This window comes from Callithrix jacchus, chromosome 8 (genome assembly GCF_049354715.1).
Source record: "Callithrix jacchus isolate 240 chromosome 8, calJac240_pri, whole genome shotgun sequence".
NCBI classification, from domain to species: domain Eukaryota; kingdom Metazoa; phylum Chordata; class Mammalia; order Primates; family Cebidae; genus Callithrix; species Callithrix jacchus.
In genome coordinates, this window is record NC_133509.1 from 101,964,088 (window position 1) to 101,979,979 (window position 15,892).

The following is a 15,892-nucleotide window of genomic DNA, read 5'->3' on the forward strand; positions in this document are numbered from 1 at the left end:
TCTTGTGTTCTTTGAATCACTTTTAAAATGTAGTTTCTCTCTTTATTAAGCTTGTCTATTAATTTGTCTGTTAGTGTGTGTTTCTTTTCTTCTTTAAGGCTGTAGTGGTATAGTTATACTTATGCTCATTCCATAGTATAGCAACTTGCTTATTTATTTTGCAGCAAGTTCATTGGTCATTCTTACCCTCTTGGTATGAATTTTAATGAGAAATAGCAGAACATTCTGCATTTACATATTGTCCCCTTCTGTAATTCCATACTTTCTTTTCCATTGCCTAGATTTACACCCTCAAACCTCTCTCTCTTACTTTTCTTTTCCTCATCCTTGTGTCTTCTTCCCTGTATTATTTACTTTAAGCAGTCATAGATTTCTTTCCCATTTGGTCCAGAATTGTTCTTAAATAAGACTCCTGAGTAAAAGAACGTAAGAATATTATCTTCAGATTAGCTTTTTCCTTCTAGTATGTTTAAAACTAGTTGAACAATCTGGGCCAAAAGAGAATAAGTAACATTTGGAATTATTTTTTCTTTTTGTTTTGTTTTGTTTTTGTTTTTTGGTGTGTGTGTATATTTTTTTTCTTGTATGTATGTTTGTGACTTTTTTATTGTCATTTTTTTTTAAACATTAACAATTGTTTTTTTCAGGAAAGGACAATCATAACTCACCCTAAGTTGCAACATTCCTTTCATAAGTTCTTTCATTATGATAGTAGATTGTGTTAAACTATAGAAATTAATTTGTTGTGTATATATCCATTTGGGGCAAGCTGCTGTGGAAAGGGAAGAAGAGGTGTGGAGCTTAAATACAGTTTCCTTTGACATCAACATGTTAATGACATGTACCATGCTCCTTGAATGTAGCAGTTTTGTAACATTTAAAAGAATGTTTCACTTTGATCCAAACATTTGAGTCAAAGCATAGGGTTCCTAATTGATAAATTATACATGTACCTAAGAATTGGTAAATAAATTTGTTCAATTTTATCGATATTCAATGGAAGCATATTTCATAATCAATATTATAACTATGATAAATTATTAAATTTATAATTATAATCAATAAATATTTTCAAAATCAAATGTAAACATTATATAAGGATTTCTCTATTTTCCTCCCATTTATGTACATACTAAAATTACTACAATGGAATACTTAGTTACAACTTTATTACTTGAATTTTATTATTATTTTAGTCAAGAGATATACTAAATACCTTAATATTAAGGACCAATATTTACAACTAAATATGCAATAACAAATCTGTTTCTAAATACTGATTCCAAATACAAATGGATAAAAAATTCGTCTTTGTTTTATCTCTGTATAATTTATATTATAACTCCAATTTTTTGTTTGGAAGTCAGTTCTTTCTTCAGAGTAAGTAAAGGATAAATAAAAATGATGAAACAAGTATAACATTTTTGCTAACATGTTATAACATCTGAAATATTAATATATAAAGCCTTTGATCCTAGACCTCAGGAGCTTGCCCATTAAATATGCATATCTGCCTATTCATGCTATGAGCCCTAAATTACTGAGTTTATGCTCTTTCTACAGGTCCAGTCCAGGTGCAGCAGCAAGGAGAATATTCTTAGAGCCAGTAAGTATTTTATCATTTCCAGTGGGCTGCTGAACCAGAGCTTATAAAGCTAAAAATGATATTTTGGTGAAAAAAAAGAAAAGAAAAGCAATGGGGAACATTTATGTGAAGAATATGAATATTAGGGCTTTTACCTTTTAAAAATATTGCCAATATCAATACATTAATAATAGTTTCCTTAATCTAATTGTTTTTGCAAGCTGACCCAAGAACTTTGATACACTCCCAGGAGGTAGGAACAAGCTCCTCTGTGACTCCAAAACTCTCTTTAATTGTTCCACTGCCAAAAGTTATTTGAAAAGAGACTAACTGACAATAATAATAATGTAAATTCCTGAAGACAAGCTAACTTTAAAAAAAAGAATATTTGGCTTCCAAGAGGGTATATCATCATTTTGTTAATATGAATTCCTGACATCTTAACTTCACAGGCAGCATGTTTTAGAACATAGAACCCTGAACCAATAGTAAAGAATCCTCAATTCTATTTATTGGTTTGATCACTAATAGTGTTAATTGGAAGCCATTTAACGTTGTATATCATTCATTTTTTCATCTTATAAAAAGGAACTATAGTTTTTTTCTTATCTGGGTACTTGAAACGATGTCACATTGAAAATTGTGTCTTAAAAGATTTGGGAACCTGGTCAGGTGCAGTGGCTCACACCTATAATCCCAGCACTTTGTGAGGCCAAAGCGGGTGGATCACAAGGTCAGGAGTTCGAGACCAGCCTGACCAGCAGCATGGTGAAATCCTGTCTCTACTCAAAAATACAAAAATTAGCAGGGCGTAGTGACAGGTGCCTGTAATCTCAGCTACTTTGGAGGCTGAGGCAGGAGAATGGCTTAAACCTGGGAGGCGGAGGTTGCAGTGAGCCAAGACTGTGTCATTGCACTCAAGCCTGCGTCATTGCACTCGAGCCTACGTGACAGACTGAGGCTCCATGTCAAAAAAAATAAAAAGATTCGGGATCCTAAGAAAAAAGTGCTGTATAAATGCTAATTGTTTTATTATTGTTCTCTGTAACCTAATGGCTTAATGACATAATCCTATCTTCTTCCTGATCTTTATCAAGAAGTACAAGGGAATCATACCAAAATGTGTCTACTAATACTCATACCACTGGGAGTTTTAGCAAATTGAATGATTTCTATTTCTAGCAGAATGTCAGCATTATTTTTGTTATATTTCTGGTTATGGTTTATTACAGTGAAAGGATACAGATTATCAGCAAAGGCAAAAAGATACATAGGGCAGAATCCAGGAGAGACCAGGTGCAAGCTTCTAGTTGTCCTCTCCCAGTGTAGTCATATGGACATTGCTTATTTCTCCCAGCCACAATGTATGACAGCATGTATCGAGTATTGCCAACCAGGGAAGCTCACTGAGCCTTAATGTCCAGGGTTTTTACTGGGGTTGGGTCACCTGGCCATGGAGTGCTCATATGGCTGAACTTTATTTCACATCAAAAAATAGAGACCATCACAAATGTAAAAATTTATGGAATTTTTTTGTGTAAATTTTTTCAATTTTTGTTTTGTAAATCTGTTATCTTAGCTCCAAAGCTAAGCAGTTATTGTTTGTCCAAGACCATTATATTGGCCAGGTGCAGTGGCTCACACCTGTAATCTCAACATTTTGGGAGGCCAATGAAGGAGAAATAAACTCAGCTTTGTTATCTTGATGTGTGATTTGATCAACAGACATTCTTAATGTAATAGCTTGAGTCCAGGAGGTTGAGGCTGAAGTGAGCCATGATTGCCCTACTATACTCTAGCCTGAGGGACAGATAGAATGAGACCCTGTCTCAAAAAACAATTCCTCTGAGCCCCTTTGAACCTCCTACTTAGAGCTTTGTGAGTTTCTCTAATTGTTACAGTGAGATAAGTCTCACATTAGATTAAACTCTGATTTCTTTTCTTTGAGTTCTCCAATTGCTAACTTTATTTTGTCTCCTAGGAGTAAGGAATCCTTTTTAGGACTCCTTTGATAATCTAACTAAATTTGAAAATGCATTTATCCTTGGTAAAAATTTGTCATATTACCAATAACTCTACTATTTGTCTCTGTCTATTCTTATCATTTTTTGTTATATCTCTATTAGGGGTAGAGATTTTGTTATATCTCTGTTAAGGAAAAACATAGACACATGCCTCAGTAAGTATTTTGCAAGCTGGCTCTGGAAACCAAGTTTCAGGTTTCTTGTAGGACTAGTGTCCTTTAGATAAACTTTGCCCTGGGTCATTGATCAACGTATAAGAACCCTCCTGGTTCTTATTCTGTTTTGCTAGTGAGAATCTTGCTATGGAAGAATTATAATAGGCATCCTGGGGAATTTTTGATATAAACAAATTGTTTATTTAAAAGGAGCCTGAGAATAAAGAAGGAAACAAAATTGCAAACAACTAATGAGCTGGAGTTTTTGATCCCAAAATAAATTTGGATTCTAAAAGTACTTCCTTAAGAAATTCCTTGGCCAAGGCAAAATAAAATGTAATAAACTTAAGATAATGCCTCTTTTACATCCCTCAAAACCATATCTTGACCCTAATTCAGAAGATACCTGGATCTCACTGGCTGTTGCAGGCAATGAGTTCCCAACTTTTCTGAAATTGCCATGTATTAATATGACTTAACCAAGTCCTTAGAAAGCGAACCTCTTCCGTGGGCACCAAACATGAACAGGCTCTCACAACCCCTTGCCTTGCTATATCCATCAATCCTACATGATTATATCATGATCTTTATCCAATTTTAATTAAGCTCCTATATTAAAGATCTGCTTTGTACCAAACTTTAAAATCTCATAAATATCCTAACTTTCCTTTCTGTGACCGACTCTAAGACTAAGTCTTCGTTGAAGTGGCATTTTTCCTTTCTAGAGTCAAACTTCCTATGTTAAAATCTTGATTTCTTTACTTATTAGCTGTGTGAACTTGGAGAAGTGCTCAGTATCTGTATGCCACACTTTCCTGATCTGTAAAATGTGGTAATAACTTGTTCACAAAGGGCAGAAATTGTAAAGTATAAAATAAATTTTAAAATATGAAATAAGATTATCTACCTTGTAGATTGTTACAAGGATTAAATAGTATAATGCTAGGTACATAATAATTACTCAGTAAATGTTAGCTGATATTATTGTTACTATTACTACTAATACTGATTGCCATCATTTTCTTGATAATGATGATAATAATAAAATAAATTACTTTTTATTGACTGTTACTGTGTTTCCAATACTTTTCTACATGGTTCATCCTACTTAATCCTCACACACAAAAACAAATCCTGTGAGTAAAATTCTGTTAATTTTTGCTTAAAGAAATAAGGAAATTAAAGATTCCAGAGTTAAATAAATTGCTTTTGGATAAAGTAAATGGTTAAAGCCAGTATTTCAGACCTTGATTTTATAGCCCACATTTTTAACCAACATGCTGTGTTACCTAATTAATTTCAATAAGGCCTTCAAAACCCAATTCATTATTATGCAAAAAAGTCTAAGCAGTAGGTAAAAATAGAGATTGATATTTGGCTCATCCATGGGTACTTATAAATAAATATCGGATTATCAGTGCCAAAATTGCTTTATTACCACATAGGCTATCAAGATGATATGACACTAGTTATTAATTTTCTTATGTCATCTTTCTACCTATAATTCATTTCCTTCTGTCAACGTTTCTTTTTAATAAAGCAAAATTTTGTTATTTTTATGAATAACTGGTTTTATCAAGACAACAAGTAAAATGTAAAAAATTTACAGATGAGAAATGCCATATGTGAACTTACATTTTAGCACTGCAGGACAGCATTTTAATTGCTTTCTTCTCTTCCCCTCCCCCCACCCCACCGCCACTGAATCTTGCTCTGTCACCTAGGCTGGAATACAGTGGCACAATCTTGGCTAACTGGAACCTCCACCTCCCAGGTTCAAGTGATTCTTCTGCCTCAGCCTCCCGAGTAGCTGGGATTACAGGTGTGCGCCACCATGCCCGGCTAATTTTTGTATTTTTAGGAGAGATGGAGTTTTACTATGTTGGCCAGGCTGGTCTTGAACTCCAGACCTCATGATATGCCTACCTTGGCCTCCCGAAGTGTTGGGATTACAGGCCTGAGCCACTGAGCCCAGCCTTAATTGCTTTCTGAATGTACTTTGTTCAGCCTGTGTTTTATAGGGCATGTGGTTCATTTTCCTGGGATTTTCTAGATTTTTTAGTATATTTTAATGGAGTTCAGAATTTTTTACTGATACATAATATTTGTACTTATTTATGGAGTCCATGTAATATTTTGATACATGCATAGAATTTGTAATGATCAATTCAGGGTATTAGGGATATTCATCACCTCTTGAGCATTTATCATTTCTTCATGTTGGGAACATTTCATATCATATCTTCTAGCTATTTTGAAATATACAATACATTGGTGTTAACTGTAGTCACCCTATTGTACTATTGAACATTAGGACTTATTCATTCTATGTAACTCTATGTTTGTACCTTTTAGCCAACTTCTATTTGTTCCCCACCCCATCTTTCCCAGCCTCTGATAACTATCATTCTATTCACTGCCTCCATGAAGGTCAGCTTTTTTAGCTCCCACAGATATAAGAACTTGCAATATCTGTCATTCTGTGCTTGTCTTACTTCACTTAACAAGCCTTCCAGTTCCATCTGTGTTTCTGCAGTTGACAGAATTTATGCTATTTTAAATAGTAATCCATTGTGTGTATATACCACATTTTCTTTATCCAGTTATTTATTGATGGACACAGGTTAATTCTGTATCTCGGCTCTTGTGGAACAGTGCTTCAGTAAACATGGTGGTACAGGCATCTCTTTGATATACTGATTTTCTTTCCTTTGGATATATTCCCAATAGCAGAATTGCTCGATTATGTGGTAGTTCTATTTCTAGTTTTTTTAGGGACTCCATAGTGTTTTTTATAATGGCTTACTAATTTACATTCCCACCAACGGTGTATAAGAGACCCCTTTTCTCCACATCCTCACCAGTATTTGTTACTTTTTGTCTTTTATACAGTAGCCATTCTAACTGGAGCCAGATTATATTTCATTATGGTTTTGATTTGTATTTCTCTGATGATTAGTGATGTTGGGCATTTTTTCATATACCTGTTGGCCATTCGTGTATTCTCTTTTGAAAGATGTCTGTTCAGCTCATATGACTGCTTTTTAATGGAATTATTTGGGTTTTTGCTGTTGAATTGCTTGAATTCCTTGTGTGTTGTGGATATTAGTCCCTTGTCAGATGAATAGCTTGAAAATATTTTCTCTAATATTGCAGGTTGATTCTACTTTATTGTCTCTTTTGCTGTGCAGAAGCTTTTTAGTTTGATACAGTCTCATTTGTTTTTCTTTTGTTGCTTGTGCTTTTGAAGTCTTAGCCAAAAAATATTTGCCTATATCAATGTCCTAAAGTGTTTCCTCTATGTTTTCTTCTAGCAGTTTTATAGTTTTTGGGTCTTATGTGTAAGTCTTTAATCAATTTTGATGTGATTTTTTTAATGTAATAAAAGATAGACATCTAGTTTCATTCTTCTGCATATGGCTATCCAATTTTCTCAGCACCATTTACTGAGGAAGATACCTTTTCTCGGATGCATTTTCTTGATGACTGTCAAAAGTTAGTTGGTTACCTGTTCTGTTTCATTGATTGGTATGTCTGGCTTTATACAAATTCCATGCTGTTTTGCTTTCTACAGCTTTGTAGCTGCTATTGTTATGATTACTACTAGTACTACTATTGTTACTATTAGTTTAGTATACTGGTGGTACTTCTACTATTATCATTTTTCTTTTTCTTTTCTTTTTTCCTTCTTCCTTTCTTTCTTTCCTTTTTTTTTTTTTTTTTTTTTTTTTTTGAGACAGAGTTTTGCTCTTGTCACCCAGGCTGGAGTGCAATGGTGCAATCTTAGCTCACTGCAACTTCCGCTTCCCGGGTTTAAGCAATTCTCCTGCCTTAGCCTCCCAAGAAGCTGGAATTACAGACATGCGCCACCATGCCCGGCTAATTTTGTATTTTTAGAAGAGTTGGGGTTTCACTATGTTAGCCAGGCTGGTGATCCACCTCAGGTGATCCACCTACCTCAGCCCTCCAAAGTGCTGGGATTCTTGGCCAAAGATCTACTATTTTAAAGAACATAAGTTAACTGGTTGGAGTAACAAATTAAACTTAAAAATCCACTAGTCTTACATAAATTTAATATATAATTTGGCTGCAACCTCTGAGAGCAGGTTTTAAGAAAATGGGTGCATTTAGTACTATGATTGGGGTATAAGAGGAAGGGAAAGCCTAAAGGAAGGCAGGGCTTACCTTTATAAATCGCTCCCTCCTTAATGAAATAATTATCTTTCTTGGCACTTCTATCTCCTAGTGTTTCTTTTAAACTGTCTTTTTATATTTTCTTCAGCTTCTTTGGTGCTCTTTTTTTTTTTTAGCAGTCATTAAATCAGTAATATTCAGACATCTCTATATCATGCATGAGCAAGGCCATCTATTAAGGCTTTCAAGTAAACCAAATCTATAACTCTAATCCATATCTTCTCCATAAACTTCAGATTTATTTTTCCAATTGTCTGTTGTAGATCTCTTCCTGAATATTACACAAGTATCTCAGACTCAGCATGACTAAAACTAAATTTATAATCTTAATCTATACTTCTTCCCGTATTTCAAGGAGTAACATCACTAGCCCCTGATTTGTCCAAACCAAAAATCTTTAGTGTTTTTTATATCTCATTCTACAAGCATTTTTATCATTCTAAAATACAAATCTAAACTTGTCATACTCCTTTAATAACTTCAACCCTTTATTGGCTCCTTGTTCTTGTGTATAGGCCTAACTCCTCAAAATTGCTTGCCAATGGCTTCTGCTTATCTCTAGTTTTACCTGGAATTCCATGCACCAGCCATATGAACATTTCAATTTGCAGATAGTTTTGTCTTTCCCAAAATGCTGATTTCTCATCTCTTCCAAAACCTGGATATCTCCTACCTATCCTATAGTTCTTTCAGGAAGCTTTCTACTTCCTCTCAAATCTGAGCAAAGTGCCCCTCAGTTCTTCTCTAGTATACTGTCGTTTCCCTACTTTATTGCAAGCCTATTTACAGTGTAGTACATTTCTGTCTGCTCCACTGTCCCCTCTACTCCACCCTAAGCATCTTGCAAGACCTCATCTATCTGGTTCCTTTGCACTATTACCAGAATCTATCACCATAACTGTCAATAAGAGTTGATTGGACAACTGCATAAATAAATGAGAGGACAACCTTGAACAGACAGAGCAAGCAAAAGATAGCAGAATATCCTAAATAAGAAACAGAATGGGAACAGAGAAGGAAAACAATGAACATTAGCCAAAACTCTAATGTGTTTATTGAAAGTACTGTTTGTTTGTTTTTAACTGCTCTTTCCCTTCAGATTATCTCATGTATTCACTTTGGCCCGTATCCCTTCATTCATTCTCACTACTACTGGCACCCAGGTTCTGGACTTATTACTACCTCTTTCCTGTAGTATAAATCAGACTTTTTAGACTTATACCCTTTAATTTATCATAGATGGATAGGTCTTCCAGTTAACTTTCTTGAAACTTACCATTAACAAACATGAATTTTTATCTTTTTTATTATTCCCTGGAAAAAGGATTTTGAAATAATCCTTGAAGAAGTATGTTCTTGTGCCTCCTATATTTAGAAAAAAATTTCTAATTATTTCTTGCTGCAACCTAATCCCTTATCATCTTGATTGACATTCACTGGATCAGACAATAGCTGCTTACCATCATCACTTAGATTATCTTTCTTTATATAACTAAAGATGATTAGCAATTGGCTTCCATAAATATTTATTGAGGTACTATTTATAAGCACTATCTCTCTTGACTTTTCATTTAATCTAAATAAAACAAGTTTATTCTATTTTCTTTACTATATCCTCATGTAGTTTATTTACTGGGGTCTCAAAATTTAAAAAGGAAAAAAAAATTTAGAGATTGAGTCTTACTATGTTGCCCAGACTGGATTTGAACTCCTGGGCTCAAGCAATCCTCCTGCCTCAATCTCCTGAACAGCCATCATGCCTGGCTCTCAAATATTACATTTTTATTTGTGAAACCTAAATTCCTTAAGTAGTATTTGCTATTCAATTTAAATTTTGTCTCATTTTTCTTATTTTTTTCGATTACCTAACCTTTTTATTTTATATGAAAAGTTACATCATTCATTACTTTGAGTCAGTCTTTTTACCTTCCTCATTGTCAATATTGTAGTTGGTATAGCTAAGAAGTATTAAGGTAATAGATCGGAAGCCCTAACCCTCATATCCTCACAGAGACACTAACTTAACAGCAATATATGGTCATAATAGCTTCATGAGAACTCCAGAAAACAGGTAGTTGCATTACCCCAAGCTGACACAAAGCCAAGAATAGCCACATTGAAGTGGATAGCAGCTGTTTTACTTTACCTGTGATAATCCCTCCGCCAAGTCAGCATAGCTTAGCATGAAAAGGAGAAAACGCCCAACTCATGGTTACTTTCTGTGGGGGAAGAGTGGAACATATATCCAACATTCTAGCTTTTCAGAGGGCTGCCCACATAATCGCTTTCTGTCTCAGTGCATGGACGGAACTACTGCAGTTTGAATGCCTGAGCGCTGCTGAAAGCAAGGGAGACTGGAGGCAACTTACTGCAATACTACAGGGCCTGCAGTGCCACACATAGGCACCAGCACCCCTCAGTGCAATCTGGAGAAAGTGCTCAACTCTTGCTTTTCCCTCAGGAGGAAGAGGGAAGAGTGGAACATGCATTAGATGTTCAGACTTTTTCGAGGGCTGCCAAGGGAATGGTTTCTCTCTTGCCTCACTAGGGTGGTAACAGAGAGCTGGCATACTTTGGATGTCTGGAGGCCACTGAGAATAAGGAACAGTGATGGCTTGCTACAGCAGCACCACAGAGCCTACAATGCAACGGACAAACACTGTTGACAGCAAGAGATTACAAGCTCCTGATAAAGAAACCTGCAAACCTCTCAAATTGGGAAATTACATACACATTCCCAGAGAAGTCCCAATCTCCCCTCTTTCCAAAAGGTTTCAGAGGCCCCCTCAGAATCTCTAGCCAGGTTGATTGGTGAGAGTGTCCCCTATACAAGGTGAGTCTGTAAAGACCTGGAGACGTGGCTGTTTCTCAAATCACTAAAACACATCAAAAATCACAAGGCGGGCCAGGCACAGTGGCTCAAGCCTGGAATCCCAGCACTTTGGGAGGCCGAGGTGGGTGGATCATGAGGTCAAGAGATCAAGACCATCCTGGTCAACATGGTGAAACCCCATCTCTACTAAAAATGCAAAAAATTAGCTGGGCATGGTGGCATGTACCTGTAATTCCAGCTACTCAGGAGGCTGAGGCAGGAGAATTGCCTAATTGCCTGAACCCAGGAGGCGGAAGTTGCGGTGAGCCGAGATCGCGCCATTGCACTCCAGCCTGGGTAACGAGCAAAACTCCGTCTCAAAAAAAAGAAAAAGAAAAAGAAATTACAAGACACACCGAGAAATCGGGATACATGGCCCAATCAAAAGACAAAGTAATTCTCTAGAAACCAACATGAAAGAAACAGAGATCTATGATTGCCTGGCAAATAATTCAAGATAATTACCTTTAAAAAGGTCACTGATCTAAAAGAGAACACGAATGGACAACTACACAAAATCAGGAAACCAATGAATGAACAAAATGAAGATATCAACAAAAAGTTAAAAACTGCTAAAGAAAGATTCTAGAGCCAAAGGATACAAAAACAGAATTGAAAAATTCACTAGAGGGTTTCAACCACAGACTTGATCAGTCAGAAGACAGAACCAGCAAAATTGAAGACAGGCCGTTTGAAATTACTGTTAGAGGAGCAAAAAGGAAAAAAACAGAACAGAAAAAGTAAAGAAAGCTGAAGAGTTCAGGAGTGGTGGTTCACACCTGTAATCCTAGCACTTTGGGAGGCCAAGGAGTACAGATCACTTGAGTCCAGGGGTTCAAGACCAGCCTGGCCAACATGTTGAAACCTCATAGCTACTAAAAATAAAAAAACTAGCCAGGCCTGGTGGCGCACACCTATAATCCCAGCTACTCAGAAGGCTGAGGCAAAAAAATTACTTTAACCCACCAGGTGGAAGTTTCAGTAAGCCAAGATTGCATCACTGCAATCTATCCTGGGCAACAGATTGAGACCCTGCCTCAAAAAGGAAAAGAGAAAGAATGCCAACAAGATTTATAGAATGCCATTATGTAGACCAGTATATACATTATGAGAGGTCCAGGAGAAAAGGGACATAGAACTTATTTGAAGGAATAATGGTCAAAAACTTTCCATGTTTGAGGAAAAAAATGTATACCCAGACACTTGAAGTTCAAAGGGTACAACTAAGATGAATCCAAAGAGGCCCACAATAAGACATGTTTTAATCAAACTGTCAAAAATCAAGGGCAAAGAGAAAATTTGAAAGGAGTAAGAGAAAAGTGACTCATCATGTACAGTGAAGTTCCCATAAGCATGTCATTGAATAAACTTTGTAGGTCAGAAGGGAGCAGTATGGTATATTCAAAGTGCTGAAAGAACAAAATTTGCCAGGAATACTGCATCCAGCAAAACTGTCCTTTCAAAAATGAAAAAAAATAAAGAATTTCCCAAGCAAATAAAATCTAAGGGAGTTGTTCATCACAACTAGACCTGGCTTGCAAGAAATTCTAGGGAGAGTCTTGCAAGTTGAAATGAAAGGACCCTAGACAACAATGTGAAAGTTTATGAAAAATACAAAGCTCACTGGTAAAGGGGGAAAAATACATATATATTTTTCATTATATTTATTATATTTTTATTGTATTTACTATTATAGTACAATAGTATTCTGGTATATATATATATATATATATATATATATATATATGCACACAAAAAAATTCAGAATACTATTGTACTACAATAGTAGCATGTAAAGCACATGTGATTCTGGATATAATTTAATAGACAGAAACCTAAGGTATAACTACAATTGACTGTTAATGGATAAATGATATCTAAATATGTAATTTGTGACATCTGAAACACAGTGGGGATGGGAAATAAAAGAGTAGAACTTTATGTATGATAGATCTAACTACGTTTTATGTAAGTCTCATGGTAATTACAAAGAAAATACAGAAAAGAAAATGAGAAACTAATCAAAGCATATCAATAACACAAAGGAAGACAGCAAGAGAGAAAAAGAGGAACTAAATAGCTATGGGAGAGACAGAAAACAACATGTACCAATAATAAGGCCTTTAAATGTAATTGGATTAAACTTCCCATAAGACAGAGTGAGTGAATGGATTAAAGAAACAATACAATTACATTCTGTCTACAAGAGAATCATGTTAGATGTAAAGATACATATAGGCTGAAAATGAAAGGACAGAAAAAGATATTACTTCATGCAAATTGTAACCAAAAGAGAGCAGGGCTGGCCATAAAAAAATACAGACTTTAGGTTAAAAGTTGTCACAAGAGACAAAGAAGAATATTACATTGATAAAAAGAACAAGAGTATATAACACTTATAAATAAAAGTGCAGCTAACATTAGAGCACCCAAATATAAGAAGTAAACATTGACAGGATTGAAGGTAGAATAGATAATAACACAATTACAGTAGGAGATTTTAATATTTTACTTTGGATAATGGATAGAACAACCAAAAAGATTAATAAGGAAACAGACAACTTAAACACTTTTGACCAATTAGGTCTAAAAGAATATTCCACCAAACAGCAGTAAAATACTCATTATTTCCTAGCATGCATGGAATATTCTGTAGAATAGACCACATATTAGACTAAAAAGTCGTAACAAAGTTAAGAAGTTTGAAACCTATCAGTTATCTGTTACAATCTTAGCGGACTGAAACTGGACAACAGTAGTAGCAGGAAAACTGGAAAATACACAGATATCTGAAAATTAAATGAGACACTCTTGAACAAACAGTAGATCAAAGAAAAAATCGTGAGATAAATTAGAAATATCTTGAGACAAAAACACAACGTACCGAAGCTTATGAATTGCAGCAAAAGCAGTACTAAGACAGAAGGTTATGTTAGTAACATGTACTTTAATGAGGAGGTTGTTGTCAAAGCAACAACCTAACCTTTTACCTCAAGGAACCAGAAAAAGAATAAACTAAATCCAAAGTTAGCAGAAAGAAGGAAATAGTAAAAATCAGAGCAGAAATAAACAAAATAGAGAATAAAAATGCTATGAAAAAAAACAATGAAACTAAGAGTTGGATTTTCTAAAATATCAACAAAATTGACAAACCCTTAGCTAGACAGAAAAAAAAGACTCAAAATAACTAAAATCAGAAATAAAAGGGGAGTCATTGCAATTGATGCTTCAGAAATACAGATTATAAGAGACTATTATTTATAATTATATGCCAACAAATTGAATAACCTAGAAGAAGTGGATGAATTCCTAGAAACACAACCTTGGTGTACAGTCACAGTCTTGGTGATTGAATTAAGAAATAGAAAATCTAAACATATCTATAACCATTAAGGGTATTGAATCAGTAATCAAAAACCTCCCAATAAAGAAATGCCCATGACCAGATGGCTTCACTAGAGAATTATGCCAAACATGTAAAGAAGGATTAGTACCAGTTCTTCTCAAAATCTTTCAAAAACTTGAAGAAGGAATGCTTTCAAAATAATTTTATTAGGCAACCCCTGATACCAAACCCAGAAAAAAGTACTACTATAAAAAGATAACTGATAAAAAAATTATGCAAAAATTCTCAACAAAATACTAGCAAACCAAATTGGATTTTACACTTCAGCCATGTGGGATTTGTCTCTGGAATGCAAGGACCATTCAATGTATGAAAATCAATAAATGTAATATACCACATTAACAGAACATGGAACGAAAATCACATCATCTCAAATGATGCAGAAAAATGCATTTTAGAAAATTCAGCAACCTTTTATGATATAACAATCAGCAAACTAGCAACAGAAGGAAATTACCTCAATATAATAAAGGTCATTTATGAAAAGCTCATAACTAACATCATACTAAATGGTGAAAACTGGAAGCTTTTTCTTTAAGATTAAAAAAAAGCAAAGATGCTCATTTTTGCCACTTCTCTTCCATATAATACTGAATACTGGAAGTTCTAACCAAAGCAGTTAGGCAATAAAAAGGGAAAACAATGCATTCCAAATTGAAAGAAAGAAGTAAAATTATTTCTGTTTCCAGATGACATGATCTTCTGTAGGAAACCCATAGATTATACTCATATACATGCAGAGCGGGGCGGGGAGAGAAAAAGAAAGAAAGACAAACTAATTTTTTGTTTGTCAAAGCTAATACAAGAGGCCAGTAAAATTGCAGGGTACAAAATCAACAATAAAAAATTAGTTGCATTTTTATACACTAACAGTGAATGATTAACAATCTGAAAAAGAAATTAAGAAAACAATCCCATTTATAATAGCATCAGCAAAGATAAAATACTTAGGAATAAACTTAAGAAAATGAAAGACTTGTGCAGTTAAAACCACAAATCATTGCTGAATAAAATTAAAGACACAGTAAATGGAAAGATACCTGGATTCATGCATTGAAAGATACAATATTGTTAAAATATTCATACTGCCCAAAGGAATGTACAAATTCAGTGCAATTCCTAACAAAATCCCAATGACATTTTTAATAGAAATAGAAAGTACCACCCTAAAATTCATATAGAATGTCAGAGGTCCTGGAACAACCAGAACAGTCTTGAAAAAGAAGAACAAAACTGGAAGTCTCATATCTCTTGATTTCAAAACATATTACAAAATTGCAGTAATCAAAAAAGTTTGTTACTGGCATGAAGACAAACATGTAGATCAATGTAAGAGAATAGAGAGCCCAGAAATACATGTCCATGTATATGGTCAAATGATCTTTGAAGACAGCACCAAGACCATTCAATGGGGAAAGAACAGTCTTTTCAATAAACGTTGCTGGGAAAACAGCTATCCTTTTTACAAAAGAATGAAGATGGGCCCTTATATTATACCACGCACAAAAATTACCTCAGAATAGATTAAAGGCCTAATAGTTAAGTCTAATAGGTAAGACCTGAAACTACGAAACTCATAGAAGGAAACATGCAGAAAAGCTTTATGACATTGGAATGACAAATGGTCTCTTGGATATGATACCAAAAGCACAGACA

The 15,892-nt window shown here is 34.7% G+C and overlaps 1 protein-coding gene across 50 annotated transcripts in view; it reads left to right on the top strand.

The window, feature by feature from the left end:
* Positions 1–15,892, top strand: part of GPHN (gephyrin) — a 689,342-nt gene that overhangs the window by 503,353 nt on the left and 170,097 nt on the right. For all 50 annotated transcript variants that reach the window (XR_013521272.1, XM_078335184.1, XM_078335182.1 and 47 more), the window contains one exon: positions 1,564–1,606. Coding sequence is in view for 49 of the 50 variants with exons in the window: in XM_078335184.1 (XP_078191310.1) it covers positions 1,564–1,606 (43 nt within the window). In the remaining variant the exon portion in view is untranslated. The remainder of the gene's footprint in view (positions 1–1,563; positions 1,607–15,892) is intronic.